This window comes from Equus caballus, chromosome 7 (assembly GCF_041296265.1).
Source record: "Equus caballus isolate H_3958 breed thoroughbred chromosome 7, TB-T2T, whole genome shotgun sequence".
Taxonomy (NCBI): Eukaryota; Metazoa; Chordata; class Mammalia; order Perissodactyla; family Equidae; genus Equus; species Equus caballus.
The window spans coordinates 35285085-35310778 of NC_091690.1; the positions used below are offsets into that span (position 1 = coordinate 35285085).

General features: G+C 47.7%; 2 protein-coding genes across 38 annotated transcripts in view; one reads left to right on the plus strand and one right to left on the minus strand.

The window, feature by feature from the left end:
- On the minus strand, positions 1 to 21940 carry LOC138925117 (P2X purinoceptor 6-like). 29 transcript variants are annotated; one of them, XR_011440869.1, is made up of 6 exons: positions 21368 to 21505; positions 12040 to 12193; positions 11778 to 11850; positions 11365 to 11450; positions 3613 to 3681; positions 3 to 62 (listed from the first exon to the last, which is right to left on the minus strand). XR_011440869.1 is itself a non-coding variant. In XM_070273921.1 (3 exons), exons 1-3 carry the CDS (start codon positions 5312 to 5314, stop codon positions 2824 to 2826), a joined length of 438 nt encoding a protein of 145 aa, XP_070130022.1. In that variant the 5' UTR covers positions 5315 to 5448; the 3' UTR covers positions 2707 to 2823. The 29 variants fall into 29 exon arrangements, 1 of the variants encoding a protein (XP_070130022.1); XR_011440875.1 differs by lacking the exon at positions 11365 to 11450 and adding an exon at positions 9860 to 9899 and having other exon boundaries at positions 37 to 62; XR_011440870.1 differs by lacking the exon at positions 3 to 62 and adding an exon at positions 2887 to 2928.
- Positions 21403 to 25694, plus strand: part of HYLS1 (HYLS1 centriolar and ciliogenesis associated) — a 13303-nt gene continuing 9011 nt past the window's right edge. For 2 of the 9 annotated variants that reach the window (XM_023645098.2, XM_023645100.2), the window contains exons 1-2: positions 21648 to 21778; positions 25144 to 25193. The gene's annotated coding sequence lies outside the window, so the exon portion shown is untranslated. Of the gene's footprint in view, positions 21536 to 21639; positions 21779 to 22058; positions 22166 to 23637; positions 23656 to 25089; positions 25194 to 25694 lie in introns of those variants that run through there. The other 7 variants (XM_070273911.1, XM_023645099.2, XM_023645101.2 and 4 more) reach the window with 7 other exon arrangements.

Here is a 25694-nt window from a genome sequence, read left to right on the forward strand (position 1 = left end):
GGGCAGGCCGGCAGCCCTCCTCTTCATACTTGGTCCTCCAGTAGAAATGGGCTTCTCCATCCCTGTACAGCAGCAGCAGGTCACAGAAGAAGGTGATCTGGGAGAGGCAGGGTAGACCCATGGCCTGGCCCCCAACCTGCCAACCTGCCACTTCCCCAACCCTCAGCCCAAGACTCAATGTCAGCACAGGGGTCTTGGGTGTGCACTTGGGGGCCGGGTTGGAGGGGTGGACAAGCTTGTCAGCAGCCAGAGGGAGCCACATTGGCCAACTCACCACACCCAGCTGAGCCGCTCCGGTGCCCAGCGTGATGGTTGTGGGGATGAGCCCAAACTTCTCTGCCTGAGAGAGACCTGGGCTGAGCCTCTCTGGCTGTGGCTGTTGCCCCCTCCCACCCCCTCACTCCTGCCCAGCCCCACCCCCCTGGGCTGGCCTCACCTGTCCAGTGACAAGGATGTCGAAGTGGCTCCCTAGAACTTGAGCAGGCTCTGGGCCTTCATGCCTCAGGCCTCCCACCTGTGAATGTCTGTCCTGGGGGCAGGAGTCTAGTGGCCTGCTCTGCCCAGTCCTCACAGGCCTCCATCTTACTCATCTATTAACTCCATCCCCCTAGCCTGAGTCCTGGGTCTCAGTCTTGTGTCATTGCCGAGGACACAGGGGACAAGCAAGCTGGGAGCTGCCTCTCAGAAGTTCCCTGCCTGCTGAGGGGACAGGGGCAGAAGAGTCCCTAAACAGACACCGGCACTGAGGTGGGGGAGGTGGGGGAAGACCCGGGGCTGTGGGGTCTAGAGAGAGGACTCACTCTCCCCTGGGAACCGGAATGGGAACGAGGGAAGACTTCCTGCCGGTAGACCCTCAGGCTGGATTCCCAGGGCTCAGGAAGGAGTTCTGGGCAGAGATAGTGCAGAGGGGAGGGGAGTAGGGTGTGGGCAGGTCCAGCCCCACAGGCTGCAAAGGACTGGGGAGGCCAGCGAAGCCAGGCCAGGCACGGCCCAGCAGGCAGTGTCACAGGGCATCACCTCCAGGCCTGGTGGCTTTGTGCACACATGTATAAGCATGATGAGGTGACATGAGGGGGCAGAAGGATGAGACAGGTCTGCTTAGGAGACTCAAAGACATGACAGTACATGCAACTCAAGATGCTTGAGTGCATCCTGGATCAGAAAATAAATTGATTTAGGACTCTTATTGGTACAGCTGGGGAAATTTAAATAGTGGGTTTATCTGCCAATGTTAAATTTCTTAAGTGTGACAACAGGACAGCAGTCACACAGGGGAGGTCCTCCTTCTCAGGACAGCATTGAGAGGGGTGAGTGTCCAGATATCTGCCACCTACTTCCCAATGGTTTCCTTTGAAATCTATCTAAATATATCCAGCTCACTCTAGAGAGGGAGAGAGAACGCAAATGGGGAAAAATGGTAAAAAACAAAACAAAACAAACCCAACTGTGGTGAACCCAAATGAAAGCTATGTGGGTTTTCATGGTACTAATCTTTGATCTTTTCTATAGATTCTTGTAATTTTTTAGATAAAACCTAAAGGGAAAAGTAAAAAGAAAGCCCCGTGTGCCGTGGAGGGAGATGCTGGTGGGACTTTGTGGGGGGTAGACTGTGAGAAGTGGACAGAGGACAGCATGGGGCCACCTGCTCTGCCTTGCTGTCCCTACCTAGGTCCTGAGTCTGCCCTCTTCTCCACTCTGGCTGGGCCACCATCTCCTCTGACCAGACCCCATGGTGACCACACAGGGCCCCACCTCTGCCCTCATCCACCTCCCTCCAGCAGCCCGATTGGTCTATCTCAATGCACAGACCATCGAGTGCCCCTCCCTTGAGCCCATCTGTGTCTCCCACTGCTGCTGTGATCCACTTCAGCTCCTGAGAGGGCCTCACAGGGCCCTGTGATCCAGGGCGAACCCCTTCCTGACCCAGTTCAAATCTAGGAACAACCCCACTCAGCAGCGGGGAACCCTGGAGGTGCCCCAACTCACACATCTCAGGGCTTTTGCCCACACAGCCCCTGCTGCCTGGACATCCTCAAGATCCCCCTCCAGCCTCACATCCTGCAGGAAACCCTTCCTGAGGCCCCGGGTTGGCTGACGTGCCTCCCTGGGTCTCCTAGCTGCAGCTTCTACCCCATCGCAGGCTGTCCACCTGGCTGGGCTGTCTGTGCAGGAGCTCCCTGAGGTGGGGAGGGTGGAGTTTTGCAGGCCTGGCCCAGGTAGGGAGGCTTGGCAGGTGTTTGCTGGAGGCTGTGACACTACAAAGACACAGTACATGTGCTGGGAGGGACCACACAACCAGGACCCAAGAGGAGCTGGCAGGAACTCTGCTATTCTCAGGAAGCAGGCTTGTTGGATCTGATGAATTACCCAGCACTGGCACTTTCCAGGGAAGGGCCAGAAGCCCGGACATGGGCAAAGAGGATCACACGGATTCCAGAAAATGCAGAACAATGGCCCTAGCACAATTTCAGGACAGTCTACAAACCGAACATTAAATGGATGTCTTCTGAGCATTTTGAAAGGGAAGGACATCGTGTGTGTTTCCGAATGCCAGCACATCCTTTGTACATGTGCCTCACCTCCTTTGTGGTCAGGGCCAACCAGGGACACTGGCACCCTAACAACTGCGGTGGGACCAACGACCAGGACTCAGGAACAGGGGCCCACACAGTGATGCTCCAGCCCAGCAAGCGATTCAATGTGAGACTCAAAGAAAGATATCACCATGGAGATGAGGGCTATGTCTCAGGTCCTAACTGCTCACCCAAAATTCACAACTGCGGAACTGTACATGTAAAAATGATTAAGATGGCAAATTTTCTGTTACACGTATTTTATGGCAATAAAAAAAATGGAAAAAAATCCACAGCTGGGGAGGAGAGCAAGTGTGCTCTGCGACAGACGCTGGATCCCCAGGACATCTCCAGACTAGAGAAAAAGTGAGATTTTAGGGGAGACTGCATTTCTACATGAACAGACAAAAAGAGGGTGGGGCACTCTGGCTTGACCTCAGTTGTAGTGAAAATACCCAGAGATCATAAGTGACTCTGCGTTCAGCATAAGGAGTGTGCTGTGTTTGCCCACTAAAACAGAAGCTCCCCCGAGACAGGTTAACAGAGGCTGGGCATAGAGAAGGGGAGGTGATCTTCCAGCTTGGCTCTTGCTATTAGAGCCCACTTAACCATTGTGCCCAGTTCTGGGTGTTACACTGACAACCTGTGGAGTGTCCAGAGGCAGGACCAGGATGGCGAGGGGCCTAGACATCTCACAGAAAGCAACAGTAGAAGGATCCAGAAGCACACTGCTCAGAGGTGCACAGTCCCATGACCCACAGGCAGGGAGGCCTTGGGTCAGTGACTCAACCTGGCTAGACCTCAGTCTTCTTGTCTTAAATGGAGACTGCAGTAATTCCAACTAGGCAGGGTGTTTGTGAAGACTGAACTAAACGATGCACAAAAAACTCAGTGCCTGGGCTACAGTAGCACATATTGAGCCACAATATGTGCTACTCATATCCTCAGTCACCCGGGAAGGAGAAGGGGGGACATGGCTGGTGACCTAGGGCTGATGGAGGAACCAGGGACCCACTAGGAGGCTCCTGGGCAGGCTTACCTCTGGGCATCTGCCCTGAACTTGTTCTGGCGTCACAAGGAAATTGGTCACCAAGAACACGTTCTCTCCCTGGAAGGCAAGTGTCAGGGTTGGCCTGTGCTTGGCTCCCTCGATGGGAGAAGCCAGAAGCGGGCAGCCGGGTTTGTGAGGGAAGGGGTCCTGTCCCATCGAGTCATCAACCCTGTGCCCCAGGAAAACGCCTCCAGTGAGGCAAGTTGAGGCAGAGATGGGAGGCTGGCTGGGTTTCTGGCCATTTCTGAGCCCCTCTCCGCCTCTTTGAGGCAAGATTTTTTCTCATATTCACTGTCATTTGCTCAACCAGAATTTTCCAAGAGCCTCCTGCTTCTAGACACTGAAGAGCCAGAGCTAAATTGGGCCAGGTGCCCACCCAGGCTGGTGGGGAGGGGTCCCCTCATCGCATCTATGGCCAGGGGCAAGGGGAACAGATGGTGAGCTCGGCCTGGGACAAAGACAGGGTGGGTGTGGGGAAGGGGGGCTGGCCCCCTGTGCTGCCGTGAAGGCTCTGCACATTTCAGGGATGCACACTCAGGAAGGGGAGGGGACGGCTGGGCAGAGGGCGGTGGGGTGTGGCAGCGGTCAGGATCTGCAGGGACTTGGTGGCCACCATCATGGAAAGGGAGCCTCCCAGGGTGGAAAGCAAGAGTTGGCAGGCTCTGATGGTGTCACCTGTGAAAGCTCAGCCTGGCTGCTGTGTGGAGCACACCTGGAGGCCCACAGGAAGACCACAGGTACAGCGGCAGCAGCAGGGGAACCCGTCAGGATACAGAACGGACAGGAGGAAGGGACAGGGAGGTGTCAAGCCGGGTCCAGCTTTGGCACTGGTAGATGTCATGGCCTCATTGGATGAAAAGAGGCTCCTCTGGGAGAGAGAGAGGGTTCTCTTGGACGAGGGGAATGTGCTTCAGGAGGCAGCTATGCTGGGGGCAGGTGGTCCCCATGGTACAATTTGGGCATCAGCAGAACAGGGCTGGAAACAGGGGCTTTAGAGAAGCTGGGTGGAGGGAGATGGGGCCGGGATGCAGGGTGGGGAGGCCAGAGGAGGAGCCAGCCTGCAGGGCCCAGGGCAGGGAGGGGAGCATTCAGGAGCTCCAAGCCCTGCCCCTATGCCCCCCACCCCTCCATCAAGCTCAAGCCTTGAGTCCCCAGACCCTCTACTCAAGATGCAACTTTGTAAATGCAGTCCCTCTGGCCTGGCTTCCTGACCGTCCCCTTGTCCACCTGGAAACCTCTTACACATCCCTGAGAGCCTGTCCAGGTCCACTCCTCCATGGGCCCTTCCTGAGACGGGCCCTTCCTGAGACTGGCCCTGTAACAACACCAGCACTCCCTCTGGCATCACATGCCCCTCTTGCACACACTCGCTTGCAGGGGTGGGACCAGAGGTGTCAGTGCCTGGCAGCAGCACCCAGGCACCCACCTGTGGCGACTTCATGAAGTCGGTCATGTCCCACAGCCAGTTCCCCAGCTCCTTGATCTGAGTCACCGAAACCCTTTTGAGTTTGGTGATGATAGAAATCTCGGGGTCCAGGTTCTGCTCCTGGTAGCCTTTTTTGGCAATGATGGCCCACCCGGGGAGGAGGTGATGGGCAGCCTGGTGCGTCCCCGGCACACAGTGAGCAGTGGCTAAGCTGGGCCCTACCCACTCAGCCCCTACACACCCTACAGGCTCCCAGCAAAGCATTCAGGGCCCTGCCTCTTCTCCAGCCTCACTTCCAGGGGCCACAGTGGAGTTGCAGGGCTGGGCTTGTTGTGTGGCCCTGGGGTGGCCAGGCAGGTCTTAAAGGGAAATGGACCCAGGGTTCCAGCTGAAGGCCAATGTCTGGGGGCCAGCTGCCCCCTGCCTTGTGGTTCACTGCAAGATTTGGGAGGGAATTCTGCCACTGTGGCCACAGCCAGTCCTGACAGCTGTCCTAGGCAAGGGGCAGGCAGGCCAGACCCAGAGTCTCTAGGGCCCCTGCCACCGCTCGCAGGCCTTAGGGACAGCCTGGTTGGGTTAGGGTCTGAGCTGCTAATGCTGAGCAGGTGGGCTGGGGAGGGGCAGCCCATCCTCTTTAGGGAGCATCTCAATGCTGGGAGAGGTGAGGAGAGCCTGGGCACTGGGGACACTTGTTCCAGGCCCAGCGGTCCCAGAACATGATGCAATTGTGGAAGGTGCAGTTCACATCCAGGTCTGTCTGCTTTATTTCCAGAGAGAGAGTTTGGCCTCCTCCTTTGTTTTCTGTGCACAGAACCAAGGAGTCGGAGCCAGCATCAGAGATACAGAACGCTAACTGCCACAAACTGCCGTCAGGAACAGAGCAAGCGCTGCTGGCTGGAACGTGAGTTTCCCTTGCAGAAACCTCATTCTCTGGCTTGTTACTGAAGCCAGGGAGGGTCAGAAGTGCCCACCCTGCCTGTAATGGCCACATCACGGCCTGTGGCCAGAAGTTCTGGGGAGGAGACCACCGATGGTCAGCCCGGGAGCTCCTCTAAGGCCCAGAGCCCCACTGTTAAATTGGCACCATCCAGGCCACCCCGACCTCTCCTCCCCTCCCCTACACAGGGGCCTGTCCAGGATGACGGTGTCTGCCTGGGCTCTGAGCCTCCCCCTGAGGGGCTGCTCTCCCGAACCTGCTCCCAGGGCACCGGCACATCTCAGGGCACTAGAGTAGGCAGGGAGGGCGGCTTGGCTTCTGTTCTCTGACACCTTCCTGAGTCCTACAGCCGGACAGGCGAAGTGAGGCCAGCTGTCTTCACCTTCCGATCTTTACTCGCTTGCTCATTCTGTTTCACCAAGCATGAATCTGGCACCAGCCCACCCGACGTCCCCCAACTCAGGGCCCTGGGGGAAGGGAAGGCTGCCAGAGCTGCAGGCCCATCTGCAGCACCAGCTCCCATCACCCTTACACTAAGATGCCCAGGAGGAGCGTGGAGCCCCACGGCCGATACCCCCCTTTCAGATTCCTGGTTGTGAAGGCAAAAGAGTATCCTTGGGGCTCCACATAGGTCTCACCGATACACGTTCCCCATTTTCAAGCTTTTTTTTGCTCGTGTAAAGGAAAACTCGACCTTTGCATAGTATCTTGTACCCAGCCAACTTCCTAGATTAGTTTACTAATTCTGACTAATAGGTTTTTGTAGAATTAGGCCTTGAGTTTTCTAAGTATATGATATTACCTGCAAATGAAGGTAATTGTTTCCTCTTATCTGTGTTAACAGTTTTATTTTCTTGTCTGATTGTATTTGTTAAAACTACCAAAACAATTCTGAATAGCAGGATGATACCAGTTTTTGGTATTCAACAGACAGCTTTATAAAAGTGAAGCTTTCCCTGTGCCCCGGTCCGAGCCCAGGCTGAGGGCCTGCCTCTTTGGGAGATGGCTTCCGCTGCAGCGGAGTGGCCCACCCCCTTCCACTGACAGCATGCTCATCTTTTCTTTGGTTATCTTTCAGCTAAGGCTTCTCTTTTTCTTCCACATGGGCCAATTTTACTTGGAAATCATCTGTTTCCTCAATTTTCAAATGGATGCCACCAAATTGCATACAACCTTCCCCTGTAAGTCTCTTGACCTCAGCCTGCTAGTGGCCAGGGCCCTGTTTATCTGAAGGCCCCACATTTTATCCTCTCTTCCTTTGTTCAATGTTGGGAGTTTAGCTAGTTTTTTCAAATATCCAGTTTTTGGGCTTTATTTATGTTTTCTGTATCTTTTGGTTTTCTACTTCATTTTGCATTTTTAAACTTCTTCCTTATTTTTTTTCTAATTTTTTCTTCTAATTTTAAAGTTGAATATTTAGTTCTTTAATGTCAGTCTTTAAGAAATAAAACATGTTTTGTGGGGCTTTTCATTGTCTGTTAGATAATTTGTAATTTCGGTCTTGATATTCTAAATATTTTGATATATTTGATATGCTATGGTGAATAGAACATTTTTCTTATAATATTTACTAAGACAATGGCTTTTATTCTTGATGTGGCATCCTTGTGTAATATAAATTACAACCAGCTATGCTGTAAGTAGTAACGACCTGCTACTTCAGTCAACTCTCTTTTTGCCAACTGGGCTCTTAGCCAAGTCCCTTGTGTCCCTACATACATGGCATCATCAGCTACTGTACAGTTTGTCTGGATTTTCACCTGTATCTAGAGGCATCTGGCTGGGTTCCTGGTAATAAGTTCAGAAATGGATTCAGGCTATCTGAAGCACAGGGAAACTTGTGGGTAGCTGTGCAGGGAGCCTGTGGGCCTGGATTCTGGACCAGGTGGGAGTGCACATGTCCATGAGCTGCCCCTTCCTTCCTGGGAAGGAGCTGGCCACACCCAGTCCAGCAGACAGGCAGCAGGAGGGGTCCAGGCTCACCCTCCCGCCAGATAGCATTCCACAGCCAGAAATAACCCCACCTCTTCTCTAAACATCTTATTTATCCTGCCTCATCACACGGAGCCGCATTTGCAGGACCACGACGTTAAGCTCCATGATTAGTAACTAGACCCTCCTCTTGGCCCCAGTTTTACAGGTCCCTTTGAAGATTCCATGATTAAGCATGATGCTGGCTGTTGCTCCAGAATTATAAATGGCTGTACACGTGTACATAGTTACCACATTAAGAAATTATCTAATCTTGAGCTGTTTGTTGAAGTGTGACCACCGTCATACTCCCTCCCAGCTGCATTTCCTGGTGTCCAGGCTTCACTGGGCCGGTCCCACACAGTCTGGGCACATCACTGCTCTTTCACTTGCCAAGTGTGCACAGAGGACCCTCCCTGGGGCAGTGTGACCTGGAGGGGACCCTTGGGTGGAAACTGAGGACTGAGCTGTGGGAATGAGGCCAGGTGCAGGATCCTTGCTGGGGGGATGGGAAAAGACTCATTTCTTGTCCCAATTAAGTCTTTTTCTTTTTATTCAGCTTAACTTAGATCTGTTCTTCACATGCGTTTGGTTTTACTTTTCCTTTTTATGATTTCTGGGTATGCTTCCTTGCTCTTTTTCCCTGGTTTCTTTCCTTTGCTGCGTGACTCTGTCCCTCACTCAGGTGTCTGCGAGGCCTTAGTTGGATTCCAACTAAGAGATGGAATGGCATCTGTCCATCTCTGGACCCAGTGTCTGCTCTGGGCCAAACTGAAGGGAATGGAGGCCTTGGCCATAGGGAGATGGGCAGGGCCTTCTCGGCAGGAGTGCCCAGGGCCTGTAAGTCTGGGAGGTTCTGGGAAAGCACTGAGAGTGGATAGGGGTTCCCCATGGCATATGACCTACCCCCTGGGCTTCCCCCAAGCTCCTGACAAGGCCTGGCCCATTAGCGCTGCCTCTGCCAAGTAAAGAAGGGTCATACCTCATAGTTTCCTTCATTCTCCACCATCACTTTCTCAACATCCAACAGGAGAGACCACACTGACCCCGCCCCTGTGGAGGGATCCCTTTACAGACCTGTCAATGTGCCTATAGGAAAGAAGCAGCTCTGGTGAAACAGGCCACAGAGCGACACCATGGAGGAGATGGAGCATGAGGTATCAGGAAGATTCTAGTGTTTGGCTCCGTGGTGTCTCGAGAGAGGTTGGGTCTGCCTAGAACTGGGCCTTGTCTCCTAAAATTAGGAGTGGACGAGGTCTCAGGGATGTCATGGACTGTGGTCCTGACTTATGCCTCCCTATGGGGCCCTGGGCCTGGGGTGGCTCCAGCTCTGGCATGAGATTCTCTCCAGGCGAGGTGACATTTGTGGGGAGGGCAGGGGAGCTGAGGGCTGCCCTGGGGACCCAGGCCCATCATCCTTTAAGGTCAAGACAACATGCTGCCCGCCCATCGCTCAGGTCTGTAACTTCTCGCTGCTGTGGTATTCATTCTACTTCCTCAATATCTTCACCTACTTGTCCACTTGTCCAATCTCTTGGTGTTTTTGCTGGAAAATGAGAAATGGCAGTGTTAGCCACACTGCCAGCTTTCCTAGAGTGGCACTTAGTGCAGCATGAGTCACGTTAGGAGCCCTGACATGAGCAAACTCAAAGGAGCCAGAAAAGGCGCAGACCCTGGGCACAGACCCTCTCACACAGACACTCGGCCTCCAGTCACGTCCCAGCCTGGAGGTGGGGTCCTGGCAGCCAGCAGGCAGCCACCCCTGAGCTGCATGTGTGGTTCTCGGACAGGTGGGTTTATTAAAATCTCCCCTTAGGACAGCTCTGGGGTCAGGGGTGGCAGGAACCACAGCCCCGCACCCAGGACCACCTCTCGCCTGTGCAGCAAGGATGGGTTCTTACCTTTGCCTCCTGGGTGCCAAGGCCAGGCAGCTCCTTCTCACTGGAAGGCAGGAGAAGCAGAGCCATGAGGACCTGCACCAGGCCAGGTGCCAGGGAACAACCAGGCCTGCCCCCCATCAACCCCCAAGTCTCTGCCCAGGAGACTCCAGAGGGGAGGGCTGACCCCAGAAAGGTGTCAGTGATGTGGGGCAGAGGGAGGACAGGTGCTTATGGGGGATCCAGCTACAGTCGGCTGGAGGCGGTGCCCTCTATGGGAGCCTGAGAAGGATTGGTGCTGGCACAGGGGGTGTTGACAGCAGGCCCCCAGGATGTGACCTGCCACTGTCCTGGGGTTGGGTCGGCCTGAGAACTGCCCAGTGCAGCCAGAGTGCACCCTGTGCCCACCCTGCTGATATCTCCATGCCCCTCACAGGACCCTGCCTTTCCCTGCACCCTTCCTGTCCCCTGACCTCACCCCTCTCTCATCCGTCACTTCAGCCACTCTGGCCCATCTTTTGCCCCTTGTCCTGTCAGAACCTCTGAGCTTGACCCACCCCTGCTCAGTCCAAACAACTGCCTGTCCACTGGGCAATGAGCAGTGACTAAGGGCCCCACAGGTAGCCAGGTTGGCCCCACACCACGTCTCCAGCCTCAGCTGGCTTCCTGCAATGGCCATCAGCCTCCTTCCCTCATGCTGCAGTGTCTTTGGGACTGACCGAAGCCCCTGGCTCAGGTGTCTCAGGTGAGTCGCTCACCCAGGGCCTCGGCCCATTCCAGGCTGACCTCCCCCAGAAAGGATGCCACCATCCTGGGAACCCAGTGTCTTCAGCCCTGCCCCAGGCTACGTCCGTCCAGATACACACACATACACAAACATATCACCCCAGACCCATCTCCCCTCATTCTCTTCTCTCTCCCCCCACCATGGCCTAGCTCAGACTTCCACCCTAAATCTCCTCCCAGCACCAGACAAAGGGACCAGGTAGTCTTCAACTGCAAACTCAACCTGCCTCTGTCACCTTCCTTCCCATGAGATTCTGAGGCCAGGTCCTGCTTGAATGCATCCCCTGCCCATTCCCTCAATGCCTGAGGCCACACCCCTTGCTGCCCCTTGTGCCTGTCCCAAGGTGGCTACTCAGCTGGGCCCATTTGAGCTCTTGGAGACCTCTGCATAACTGCCCACAGGCTTGGGCAGACAACCCTGGGTCAGGTGCCTCTCACCCTGTGGAGCCACTGCTGACCAGGCTGGACCCCCCCTCTGACCATGGGAGGAAGACATCATCACCCCATCCCCCTTGCAGGTGTGGAGGCCACACCACTGAGTGCCCAGGTGCCTGGCCAAATGCCCAGCTCCACTCCCTGCACACTTCCCCAAGTTTGCATGCTGGGTCTCTCAGCTCAAGCCTAGTACAGACCCTGGCCCACAGAAGGCACCAGGGGACAAGGCTCTGAGCTGAAGAGATGGGTGTTTCCACAAATGGAAACCATCCCTGAGATGAGATGGGAGGGGTGTCCAGATGTCTCACTGCAAAAAACCAAGATGGTCGGTGACTTTGTACAGCAAGAGGTCAGCATCTTTCCAAGGTTCCACCAGTGTCCTTCCTTGGCAGCCCTGAAACCCAGAGGGGGCACTGTGGTGAGGGCATACCAGAGCCAGGGACGTAAGGGCAAAGAGGGAGCAGGATGGCTCCTCCCTCCCCTGCATCCCGGAGGCGCCCAAAAACCTCTGACAATGGGCACAGCATGAGGGACAAGGACATGCCCATCTGAATGGGAACAGCCTAACAGCTTCACCTGTTCCTGCTGGCTGGGACCCCCACCTGGGCCTTGCCGGCTCGTCCATGGCTATGATCCCTGCCACATAAGTGCTCCTGCTGCCTGTGGTTCCCGCATGGGCCGGATCTGTTCCTATTGGCTATGATCTCCTCCTGGGCCTTACCTGATTGTAGTTGGCTATTAGCTCGGCTCATTCCAAGGCCATCAGTATTTCCAGGTCCTCCTTCATGTCCATGCTGCAAGGCAAAAAATCCAAATATTACAGTGCACTGAAGAGCTTTAGGGAACAAACAAGTCTGCTCCCTGTTGGCAGCTCCCTGGTCTGTCGGATCAGAGAGTGGAGAAAGCCCAATAGCCAGGTCGGGTGACATCCCGGCTTGACAGATCATAGGTTCGCACTCACACTTTCCAATACTCCCACTTACAGGCTACCTTCCTTTCCCAGGGAAATTCGGTCATAATGAGATTACAAAGCTCTCTTCAGACAGCTTTACGAGGAACAAGAAGGTGGACTGAGGAGGCTCAGATGAAGTGCTGACCTGCAGTGCACGGTGGCGCACTCCTGGCCCAGGGCGGGCACTGAGGAAAGAAATACAAAGTTCACATTATTGCAACAAATGGAATATCCAATAACTTTGAACTTCTTGTGAAAAATGTGCTGTTAATATTATTCCTTCAAAAAAAAAAAAAAAAAGAACAGACCTTCTGGTTTCCTATAGAGCATGTAAGAAGCTTGGAAGTTGCCACTCCATCCTAAAAACAAGTAAAAAGCTGAACAAAATGAAAACATCAACTCTTCCTAAATCCATGAGACGTGAGGTCACAGGGCAAACTGCTGCCCCCCAGTGGAGCGACCAACAAGAGAATACTGAGAATTACGACTTACTGGGGTAGAAATCCCTGAGCAGCCACCTCTGCAGGAACCAGAGCCAGGGTAGGCAATCTTGAAGTGTAACTGATGAATTGCTAGAGGCTCAGGGTGGAGTTTTTATTGCTCTCTTAACCCAGAGAGAGACAAACTCCAGGAGAACCCAGTCATCAGGGGCACCCGCACTTTTGTGTACCAGGTCCTCACAGTAAAAATTGGAGAAAAGTTCCCTCATGTTTCCAGAAGAGGGGCAAAGGAACCATTTCGAAATACACCAGAGTACACTGTTCGTAAGAAGGTCCACCCTTAGGAGAAATTTAACCAGAGTTTAACCTGCTGGGGTTTTATCAGAGCCTAATTTAGGGGGGAAAGGGAAATACTCATTCCAGCCCCCTCTAGCCTTCCACATGGGAAAAGAAACACCCAATTCCAGCCCCTCTAGCTGTCCTGTCAAACCTAAGGGGTGGGATAAAAAACCTGAGAAGCACATGTGAAGTTCACAGTCCAGAGGCACAGGCTCACTAAAAGACTCAGACCTCATCATTGGACTACAGAATGCTTCCCCTCCCCACACCTCACCACCACATCACTAAAGGCCTATTTACAGCAGTTCTGTTTACCTAGTACATCATGCTTGGCTATAAAGAAAAAATTACAAGACATACTACAAGGCAATAAACACAGTGTGAAGGAGACAGAGCAAGCATCAAAACCAGACTCAGATATGGTAGGGATATTGGAATTATCAGACTGGGAATTTAAAACTGATTAATATGATAAGGACTTTAATGGATAAAGTAGACAGCATGCAAAAACAGATGAGGAATGCAGGCAGAGAAATGGACATTATAAGAAAGAACCAAAGGAAATGCCAGAGACGAAAAATACCATAACAGAAATGAAGAATGCTTTTGATTAGCTTGTTAGTAGACTGGACACAGCTAAGGAAAGAATCTCTGAGCTTGAGGATATCTCAATAGAAAACTCCAAAACTGAAGAACAAAAAGAAAAAAGACTAAAAAATAACCCAACAGAACAGATTATCCAAGAACTGTGGGACAACTACAAAAGTGTAACATACACGGAATGGGAATACCAGAGGAAAAAAGAGAGAAAGGATCAGAAGAAATATTTGAAAATTTGAAACAATAAAGACTAAGAATTTCCCCAAATTAATGCCAGATACAAAACCACAGATCCAGGAAACTGAGAGAGAACACTAGCAGCATAAATTCCAAAAACACTACACTTGTATATATCATTTTCAAGCAACAGAAAATCAGAGATAAAGACAAAATCTTGAAAGAAGCCAGAGGAATAAAACACCATAACTACAGAGGAGCAAAGATAAGAATAATATGAACTTCTGCTCAGAAACCATGCAAGCAAGAAGAGAGTGGACTGAAATATTTAAACCGTTGAGAAAGGGAAAAAACCAACATAGAATTCTGTACCTTGCAAAATTATCCTTCAAAAGTGAAGGAGAAATAAAGACATTCTCAGACAAAAAAAAAATTGAGGGAATTTTTTTGTCAGTAGACCTGCCTTGTAAGCAATGTTAAAAAGAAGTTCTTTAGAGAGAGAGAAAATGATATAGGTCAGAAAGTCAGATCTGTATAATGAAAGGAGGAGGACTGAAGAAGGTAGAGAAGGTAAAATAAAACCTTTTATTTTTCATATTCTTTTTTTTGTTTGTTTTTCAGGAAGATTAGCCCTGAGCTAACATCTGCTGCCAATCCTCCTCTTTTTGCTGAGGAAGACTGGCCCTGAGCTAACATCTGTGCCCATCTTCCTCTACTTTATATGTGGGATGCCTACCACAGCCTGGCGTGCCAAGCGGTGCCCTGTCCGCACCCAGGATCTGAACTGGCGAACCCGGGGCTGCCAAGAAGCAGAACGTGCGAACTTAACCACCGTGCCACCAGGCCAGCCCCAAGGATGTTCTTTCTTACCACTGCTTTTCAACATTGTACTAGAAGTCCTAACTAATGCAGTAAAGCAAGAAAAGGAAATAAAAGGTATACAGATTGAGAAGGAAGAAATAAAACTGTCTTTGTTTGCAGATCACATGACTGTTTACAAAGAAAATATAAAAGAATCAACAAAAAAAATCCTGGAGCTAAAAAGCAATAATAGCAAGATTGCAGAATACAAGGTTAACATACAAAAGTCAATCACTTTCCTATATACTAGTAATGAACTAGGAATTCAGAATTTAAAACACAATGCCATTTACACTAGCACCAAAAAAATGAGCTACTTAAGTATAAATCTAACAAAAAATATACAAGATCTATATGCAGAAACTACAAAATTCTGATAAAAGAAATCATAGAGAAACTAAATAAATGGAGAGATATTCCTTGTTCACTGATAGGATGACTCAATACTGTCAAGATGTCAGTTCTTTCCAACTTGATCTATAGATTCAATGCTATCCCAATCAAAATCCTAGCAAGTTGTTCTATGGATATCAACAGACTAATTCTAAAGTTTATACAGAAAGACAAAAGACCCAGAATAGACAACAAAACATTGAAGAAGAATAAAGTTGGAGTACTGACACTATCCAACTTCAAGACTTACTATAAAGCTACAGTAATCAAGACAGTATAGTGTTGGCAAAAGAACAGATAATAAATAAATAGAACAGAATAGAGAGCTCAGAAATAGACCCACACAAATGTAGTTGTGGGGGATTGGAATTGGCCACCCCAAGATATGTCTCTTTGGCATGAGGATTATTTTGGGCTGATTACTTTTTAAAACCGCAGACATGAGAGAAACTCTGAAAAGTAGAAGTTACCCTTTGTAAGAGACATTTACATTTGTAAGGGAAATCTCCATCTGTAAAGGTATCACCCCCTCTCTGTACCAAGAAGAAGGGGGGATGACTTTATCTCTAAAAATTCTTATAAACGTGGAAGGCAAGGAATTAAATCTGCATAATAACCTTACTCTTGTTTACTGTACTTTTCTGGTCATCTCCCATAACTGACTCCTCCACCCCCAACATCCTCCTTTGTCTGTAGCTGAAGATGGTATTTAAGATGAGACCCTCCACTATTTTAGCGATTTGCCCAGTTTTCCTGAGTCTCTCCCATGTATCCATGATATAAAGCTTTGTTTAATTTTCTCCTGTTATTCTGTCTCATGTCAATTTAATTCATAGCCTGGCCAGAAGGACCTAGAATGGGTAGAGGAAATATCTTCCTCCCCTACATAGTCAACTGATCTTTCACAAAGGAGCAAAGGCAAAACAATGGAGAAAAGATACTTTCTAACCAGTGATGCTAGAAAAACCCACACACACAAAAAACAAACCTAGGTGCTGGTGCAGTGACATAGTGGGTAAGTTCACAAATTCCACTTTGGTGGCCTGGGGTTCACGGGTTCAGATCCCGGGTGCTGGCCTACACACCACTCATTGAGCCATACTGTGGCAGTGTCTCATATACAAAATAGAGGAAGACTGGCACATATGTTAGCTCAGGGACAATCTTCCTTACCAAAAAAAAAAAAAAAAAAAATAGAATTCAACACAGAACTCCAATGCCTCCACATTACAACCAATGGCTTTATCAACCAGATTGGTTTACTGAAGTAACAAAGAAACAAATTCTTCCCCCATCAGACTTCTCACGGCCACCATGAGGCTGGGCCACAGTGCCCTCAATTCTAAGGTATTCAGCACCAGTCAGGAACTAGGAATGATCAGCACCATTCAGGCTAACAGCAAGAAATTGATAACTCAATGCATTGGGTAGCTATGTTATCCCTGAGATATATAAGTCCTGCAGGTATTTGCTCACAGGTCCTGAGCTGTCAGGAACTGGGAATTCAGAAAATCCCATCTATTCCAAAGGTCCCAAATACCTCACCTTCATTTAATCAAGATCTACTAACAAAAAGGCATTATTGTCCAAAAGAATTTACTTTTAAATGGCCCTACGTCACTTGCTAGAAAGGCCCAGTTTGGGTTGAAGGTAAAGCTCAGGAGACACCTATCACATAAGGCATCAAAGGCTTTCCTCCCTGTGTTCCCGCTTCTTTCTATTTCAGTCCCACTCTAGCTCAACCCTTGGGCCAATTATTCTCCAAGGTATCTTACTTTCATTCTTTATTCCAAAGTAAAAATTACTTCTCACAACTTCCTAAGGCTCTCAGAAATTAGGGTCCTTTTCTATCTGAGCCTCAGGTTGAAACTACTTTCTATGAAGCCACTTAATTTCTGGCTTAACTTTACTACTTTTCCTCGAACTGTGGGCACAGAAATGTCCTGGTATTTTCCTTCTGCACACAAAAGAACTCTACTCAGCTCTTAATTCTCTTATTTCTAAAAATTTAAGCACCTTTAAGAAGTACACCAGATACAAAGAAACATGGTACAAAGAAAACCTCATTCACAACCTGACATGTCTAGTCTTAGCCTCTTATTTCTAACAGCTGGTTCTCAATCAGGGATGATTTTGTCACCACAGTGGACATCTGTTGATGTCTGGAGACATTTTTTATTGTCCTTATTGGGATGCTACTACATTTAGTAGGTAGACACCAGGGCTGCTGCTAAACATCCTACAATGCAGAGAACAGCCCTCCCAAACAGAGAATTACCCAGTCCAAGATATCAACAGTACTGAAGGTGAGAAACTCTGATTTACATCAACATATTTCACTCTATATCAATTTCTACAATATCTGCCCCTCAGTGATTATTGGCATCTCAGTGATGATTATTATTATCATCAATTTGGTAGACACTGTACTAACACACATTTTCTCATTTAATTATCAATATCTCTCATTTAATTCAACAACCATATGAAGGAAGTCAGATTATCATCTCTATTTTAAAAGTGAGAAAATAGAATCAAAAAGAGGCCACATAACTTGCCCAAGTCACAAAACTAGGGAGTGGAGGAGTCAGAATTTGAGCCCAGATAATACGAGCCCGGAGCCTACACTCCTAATTACTATGTCATATCCTCCCATATTATTAAACGCATTACTAAAAGAACCCAAGAATGAAATAATTAGGGCTGAACTAGTGATTAGTAGTCAAAAGAGGAAATAGAAGAGAGCGAGATGAGAATTTACAAGGGAACAAATGACAGAACTTAATGATTATGAGATATATGGGATGAGAAAGAGTAAAAAATGATCATTTTTTAAGTGTTGGGAGCATAGGGAAATGATAATAACACCTCTAGTAACACGGAAATCACAAGGGTGAATCCAGAAGGAAAAGATGAGTAATGTTTCAGATTGTTGCATTTGGGAAGATGAAAAGATATCCATATAGAAATTCTAGTATTCAGTTAAGACAGATTTTAGAAACTCAGGAAAGAGGTAAGGATTAGAAATTTAGGTTTTGAAATTATCTCACATAAAATGAACAGCAGAAGCAACAAAACTATTATGTTGTCTAAGGGAAAAAGAAAAGGACCAATCCTTGGGGTTCAGCAACAATTGAGAGGCAGAAAAGAAGAGGCGGGAGAAGAACCAGGACAGGGTGGTGTCACAGAGTTCAACAGATGAGAGTTTCAAGAGGAGAGTAGACTGCCTTCTCTTTTCATTCTATACTCGCTCCTGGAAGACCTCATTCTCATCCATTACTTAAACTACCATCCACCTATATGCAAATATCACAAGACCATACCTTGCATCTAACCTCCACACTCATTTTTCCAACTGCCTAATTTTCTCTCTCCCTAGATGTATTAAGGGCACCTCAAATTCAACATGCCGAAAATCTAACTCTGCTTCTTCCAGTATCACCTATCTCAGAAAATGGCATCCAGCTGCACACACCAGAAACCTACGAATAATCTATGACCTGACATCCTCTCATAAGTCAATCCCAGCCAATCCATGTTCAAAACATTATGGGTTTTATCCACTAAATGTTTCTATCTGTCCCCTACTTGCTATCTCTGGCTATTACTACCGTAGTCTAAGCCACCACCATCTTCCACCTGGAACACTGTTACTGCTTGCCATTTGGTCTTCACATATACTCTTGCCCTCCTCAGATTCATTCTCCTCAACGCAGCCAAGATGAAACTTCAAATGCAAACCCGAGTACATCACATAACACATCCCAATCCTCACTTCAGTGAGTTTCCACAGTTCCGAGGGTAAAGATCAATCTTTTGCCTTGGCCCACACGACCTACATGATCCGGCCCTTGCCTCCCTCTGTGGCCCCATTATACCCTCTGTCTCTTTGCTTGTCTGCTTTCAATTTCTTGAGTCTTCCAAGCTTCTATTCACATAGGCCTTTGCATGTGTACTTCCCTCTGCCTAGAAAACTCCTTTCCCCTTCTTATCATTTAGCTCTTAGTTCAGTAACATTATGTCAAATCTCCCTATTACCAGATATTCTCATTGGACCATTTGCCTCTCCTTAGCACTGAACACAGCTGTAATTGTACAATAATTTGTGATTGTTTGATCAATGTCAATTTCTCCTATCAGACCGGATGCTTCATAAGGGCAGGAATTGTGTCTTTTTATTCATCATCAAATCACTAAGACACAGCACAGTACCTAACACACGTGTTCAATAAATATTTGTTGAATAAATTATCAAACACACTCAAAAAAAAGTAAAATAGAATGAGACTGAGCAAAACAAGTGGAGTTGACTATTAAGAAGATGACTGGTGACCCCTGAGAGTACAGTTTGAATATACTGATGAGGGTAGAATCCAGAAGGCAGGAACTTAAGGAACAGCTGAGCAATGAAACAGGGAAGAGAGATTGGACAAGAAGGCTAACAGACGGCAGCAGGGCCAAGGGAGAGTTGTTTTCATTTTGCTGTTCTTTATGCCGTTGTTGGATTCTCCAGTATTGGGAAGACAGAAAGAAAGAAGAATTGGAAACGTGACAGATTGGAGATAATTTGTCAGATGAGAGAGGACTACAGTTGAAGGAGTTTGAAAAAGTCAAAAAAAAAAGGGGTGAGGTAAGCAAAGATATCATAAAGGAGTGATTAACTTAAGCATGACAACACAACCAGTTGAAAGTAATATTTGAATGCATAAAGATGCTCGTGCATTAATAAACCAGCTAGACCTAATTAGGGAAAGCATCTGAAAGAGAGCTGTTACAACCAAAAGGTAAGGAAGCCATGTTAAACTACGTCACTTAGATCTAATCAGCAAAATCCAGATTATCAGAAACCCCACAAGGCCAACAACCTGGTTTCTTCGAGAAATAAACTGCAAGGGAAAAAAGATGGAGGAGGAATTATAAAATAAAAGAAACTTAAAGGACATAACCAATCACAACACGTGGACTTGACTGGATCCTGGTTCAAACAAGCAAACTAAAGAAAAAACAATGATGAGACAAGTAGAAAATTGAACACTAGATATTTGATGATATTAAGGAAATACATTAAATATCTTTGGTGTGACAACAGTATTGTGGTTATGCTTTTAAAAGTTCCTTTTTTTTTAGAAATCATACTTAAATTTGCTTCAAAATAATACAAGAGGGTGTACATGGATAGTGATACAGAAGCAACAAGATTGGTCATGAGTTAATAATTGTCAGAGCTGGGCATTGAGTTCATGGGGCTTCATTACATATAATTTTTTTATATGTTTGAAATTTTCCTTACTAAATTTTTTTAAAGATGCAATTTGGTTTGCAAGAATAGGATTTTCTTCCATACCTTGGTTAAGGTTTTTTGATCTGTGTTCAGCAGATTTCAGGGAATCATGAGGATTATTATCAGATCTAGGCAAAGTTGGAGGATGAAGTGATCCACCAGAAAACAAGGATTGAGCTGAACACAGGATACCACTTGAAACATGACAGCAGATAGATCCTTCAAGTTGTTACCGATTAAAGTTTTCAAAGATGAAATTCTAACATAAAGGATAACAGGAAACTAATGGGTGGGGGAGTATATTGAATGATCAAAGCAGTAGGTGAGAAAAATGACTATCTACTCTTGTTTCTAAGGCAGACTGATTGGAGATTCGATGCCAAAGGAAAAGTCACGCAGGTATCAGATGACCAAACCCGAACATGGGACATTCGTTCACGAGGTGGGGAAAGAATGTGTGCACTAAAGCAGTGCTAAGATATCGGAGATCTAGGTATAGGGTCATTCAAAGCTTCACAACCCACTCTGTCATCTTCTCCTTTGTTTATTCTTTTTTCTTTCCCCCAACAAATCCAAATCGCCTTAGTGGTAGTGTGAAGGCCGTGAGACAAAGAGGGAGGAGGAAGAAGTAATATGAAGTGTTGGGAGGAAAAGAATTAAACATTATTTTTTCCCTCCCATTGAAGCCTGGATTTAAGAAATAGAAATTGAACTTGTCAACAAGCAGGCACCTGCCTATCGGGTGAGACGGGATATAAGCAGAACGCGCAGGACTGGAGACAAGTTTAGTTATGCTGCAGGATATTGAGCTGTGGGGACCTCTACTCTTTCTTTTTTAGGTCTCATCCTCAGCAATTCCCAAAACACCAGACCTTTTTTTCCAGGTACATACACCAAAGGAAAACAATTTTTTTAAGAGGAAGACTGTGTGAAGGGAGTGGACAGGAGCACTCCGGAGGAAGGCCGCAAGCGCGTGCTCGTTCCAGCAAGGACGCCAGGGTGTGGAGCACCGTGAGAGGAACGCGGGGAGGGGCTGCAGACGCGGCCACGGGGCCGGGAGACAGCCGCGAGAGCCCGAGCGCCGAGCGCCGCAGGGCCCAGGCGACCGTCCGGGAGAAGCGGCGCGGCCGCCGGACACGCCTCCAGCCCCGCTCTGAGCGCCCTCCCTGCCCGACGCCGCCGGCCCGCAGCCGCAGCTGGGAAGGGCAGAGACCGATTCAGCTGGCGGGGACGCGACGTTAAGACCGCCTCTCCAGAAACCCAGCTACCTCGCCGTTAACCGACGCTTGAGAATCCTCTCCTCCCCTTCGGTGACGCCTGAGGGCAACGCGGCCACGGGTGCCGCTTACGCGCCAGAGACCGGACGGGGTCCGGCAATTCCTAGCCAGCCCAAATCCCGGGCTTCCTCCCGCCCTGGGGGACCGCCAAGAGGAAAGGTGCACCAATCAGAATGTAGGCCTGGAAGACGCTCACCCTCAGGACCAATAAGAGGCTGGGAGGGCGGGCCGAGGGCGCCGGTTCGCTCTTCTGGTTTAAACCTCCGGGTGTGTCGGTTAACGGCAGCCTCGGCGCGTGGGCTGGCTGTGCGCTTGCGCGAGCTGAGGAGCGCTAACCGAAGCCTGCGGAGCCGCGCTAGCCGGGCGGCGGAATCGGTGCGGCGGGCGGGCTCGGCGGGACCGGTAAGCGGGCGGAGGCTGGGCGGGGGCGGCACGGGCCCCCGAGGGCAGGCGGCCCTGCTGAGGAGAGGCCGGGTTCTGAGTAGCACGGAGTTGGAGTTTCCCTCCCCTGGTTGTCTGTCCCCCCTGGAGCGCCGTCCTAGCCTCGGCATTGCTGGTGAACCCGGCTTCTTGCTCCCTAAGGCGCGTCTAAGCGGTGCCGTGCCCTGGGCGCGCCCGAGCCCCCCGAGGTCACAATGTGCGCCGACCGCCCGTGGGGCGCCCCGCTCCCGCGCCACGGCCTGCCTGGACCGCCGGGTCGCCGCCCGGCGAGGCGGACGGGGCCGGGGGCGCGGGGACCCGAGCCAGCGAGGGCGCCGGCTTCCCCGGAGGCCGCGGGCGGCCGAGACGGTAACCACGCCCTGGGCAGATGGTGCAGACTCGCGTCTTTGTTGTTGTTGTAAAGGGGGAAGCGTCCTCACCCTCTAGTTACACACCCGTTTTGTGAATTTCTGGATGTAACCGTGCGAGAATCTCTTTCCCTAATGAGTTAGGATAGCGGGTAAAATTGAAGAACCCTATAGTCCTACCACAGAATGAAAATAAGCCTTTTTTTCTGATTATAAGAATTATACAATTTCATTGTTTTTAGAAATAAATCCAAGCAATATTAAGCACATATAAAGAAAGGAAGAAAATACTCGAAATTCCATCAGCCACAGATAACCATCAAAAAAACCACTGTTCACATTTGGGTTTACTTCAGATATATGCATTATGAATATGTATTTACATGATCATATTTATAAAATGTATTTATTTTTGTATAACTGTATGTTTTTAATATAATAAAGCATATTCATTTAAAAAGCAGATTATGCCTTAGTAACATTTCAGGAACACGTGTCTATGTCAAATGTAGGTATGCATTACCATTCTTTTTCTTTTTTTATTGAAGTAACATTGGTTTATAGCATTATATAAATTTCTTGTGTACATCCTTATATTTCAATTCCTGTGTAGATAACATCATGTTCCCCACCCAAGGACTAATTACCATCCATCACCACACACATGTGCCTAATCACCCTTTTCACTCTCCTCCCTCCCCCCCTCCCCTCTGGTAACCAATCCAATCTCTGTTTCTATGTTTGTGTGTTGTTATCTACTGTTTATGAGTGAGATGAGACTGTATTTGACTTTCTCCCTCTGACTTATTTCGCCTAGCATAATACCAAGTCAAGGTCCATCCATGTTGTCACAAATGGCTGGATTTTATCATTTTTTATGGCTGAGTAGTATTCCATTGTGTATAAATACCACATCATCTTTATCCATTCGTCCCTTGATGGGCACCTAGGTTGCTTCAAAGTCTTGGCTGTTGTGAATATGCATTACCATTAATAGATGCATGGTATTTCTTGCTATGGCATACTGTGCCATATATTATTTAACCAATCCACTAATGATATTTGTTTTTCCAGTTTCTTCATCATCAGAAAATAGCATAGTAGTGGTTACTTGAACATATACATGTTTGCATTTTTGTCCAATTTATCTTCTTAGAATAATTCCTGGAAGTGGACTGTGGCTTAGAAATTATGGTACTGTTTAAATTCTGATTCATAATGCCAGAGTGCTCTCTAGAAAAATTGATATCTACAACCCCCCCCACCCCCCCCCACCGGGAGTAAGGGTGCAGATTTCTCCACACTGACTAGCACTAAGTATTGAAAAATCTTACCAATCTAAAAGGATATCTTAATGTTTTTATTTGCTTGATTTAATGATATTAAACATATTTTTCTATGTTTAGTAGTCATTATTTCTTTGGAAATCATCTCTTTTCTCTGTTCTGCAGGTGTGTGACTGTAGTAGCTTTCTAAGAGGAATTTGAATTAGTGAGTTTTAACCTGTTAGAATTATTTCCCCCTTTTGTTGTCTCTTTGGATTCTGGTTGCCTTGTTTTGTTTTCTAATATTGCGGCTTAGAGCCGCAGGCTAACCTCCCCAGAGGCAGGGGATTTGTTGTAACTCTGCAGTGGCCTCCCTGTAGTGGTTAGAATCTAACTACTCACCCAGCCCCTCTGTCCTAGTTTAAAGTCCTCTCCTTCCACCCTTGAGATCCTTTCACTTGCAACTAGCTAAACCTAGGATGACACTGAGTCTTAAGATTTTTGAAGAGAGGGTACTGCCGGGCATTTTGGTCAATATTCTCTTTATTTATCTTCAAAATATAAGCTGCTCTAGCTTCTACGTGAAAGTTCCCCCCCAAGTAAAGAGAAAGGATTATCAGGTCTTTATGTCAAAAGAAAAGAAAAAGAACTGGCAGTTACCTGTGGACCTTACTTAAGCTTGTATTTTATTATTTGCAAACACCCATGTTCATACGTTCAAGAAAAAAAGTAAGTGTGCCATAATTTAAATGCAAAGAAAATAACATACTAATCACCATATAGTATAGTACACATGCCATAAAAAACTCTCATTGGGCTTTAGCGTTGTCTAGGACGCCTAGCCCCGAGTCCTACTCCATTTCTGTCCCTACTTTCCTCTATTCTATCTTTTTAGTCGGTAGTTTTGTATTGCATGAACGTTGAATGGTGTAATACTTCTCACAAAGCACCATTTTACTTACATATATATCATATTAATATGTATTTTATATATATCATGTTACATATTACATGTTATGTACATCACATATGTAACATTTTGTATATTTATATATAATCTGATTTAAACTGCACAACCTACTGAAATAATTCCTTTTTCCAATGTAGAAAGTAAGATCTAAGCCCTACTTTACTGCTAACATTTATTTAGTCCTTACATGGGTCAGAGACTTTGGAATTTATACAAACACTACTTCAATAACTGAAGTTTTGCAAAATTACATTTTGGGACTTTTTTTTTTAAAGATTTAATTTTTTTCCTTTTTGTCCTCAAAGCCCCCTGGTACATAGTTGTATATTCTTCGCTGTGGGTCCTTCCAGTTGTGGCATGTGGGACGCTGCCTCAGCGTGGTTTGGCGCCCAGGATTCGAACCAACGAAACACTGGGCCGCCAGCAGCGGAGCGCGCGAACTTAACCACTCGGCCATGGGGCCAGCCCCACATTTTGGGACTTTTATGGTTGAAGTTTTCCTGTGGTAACTACCAAAAATAATGTCACTAAATCTTTATTCTTCTAGATTTGATAGTGTAATCTAGTTCACCTTGAAAGGATTTTACTTAAGATCTAAGCCTTTGCTCCTCTGACTCCTTTGCCTCCATAGAATCTTCCAAGCATGCCTTTTTAATTAGTGCTTTTTGTCTCATGTAGCATTTCTTTAGAGTTGATTTTTTTAAAAATAAGGAGTGACTTATTTTAAACTCTGTTCTTTTCTAGGTTTTTCTTTAACTCAAAAACTAAAGCCAGTGAAGGTACATTGAAATAAGGTAGGAAGTAGAAAAAAATAAAATGCTTTGGTTTGTCCTTACATGTTTAAGTGAAGATATTCTACTATGCTCAATGATTACACTAAAAACAAAAGGATCTTCACATCAAAATTGAGAAAGCAATCATATTTTAAGAATATTCAGGGCATTATGAAATGTTGGCAGATCGAGTCCCAAAAACTGAGGACATGATTCAAAATCCAGAAGACCTAGATCATACAATTGACTATTTAGAATAAATCTTAGTGGGTTTTTTTTTTGAGGACGATTAGCCCTGAGCTAACATCTGCTGCCAATCCTCCTCTTTTTGCTAAGGAAGACTGGCCCTGAGCTAACATTGTGCCCATCTTCCTCTACTTTATATGTGGGACACCCACCACAGCATGGCGTGCCAAGCGGTGCCACGTCTGCACCCGGGATCTGAACTGCCAAACCCTGGGCCACCGAAGTGGAATGTGCGCACTTAACCACTGCGCCACTGGGCCAGCCCTGTTACATGTC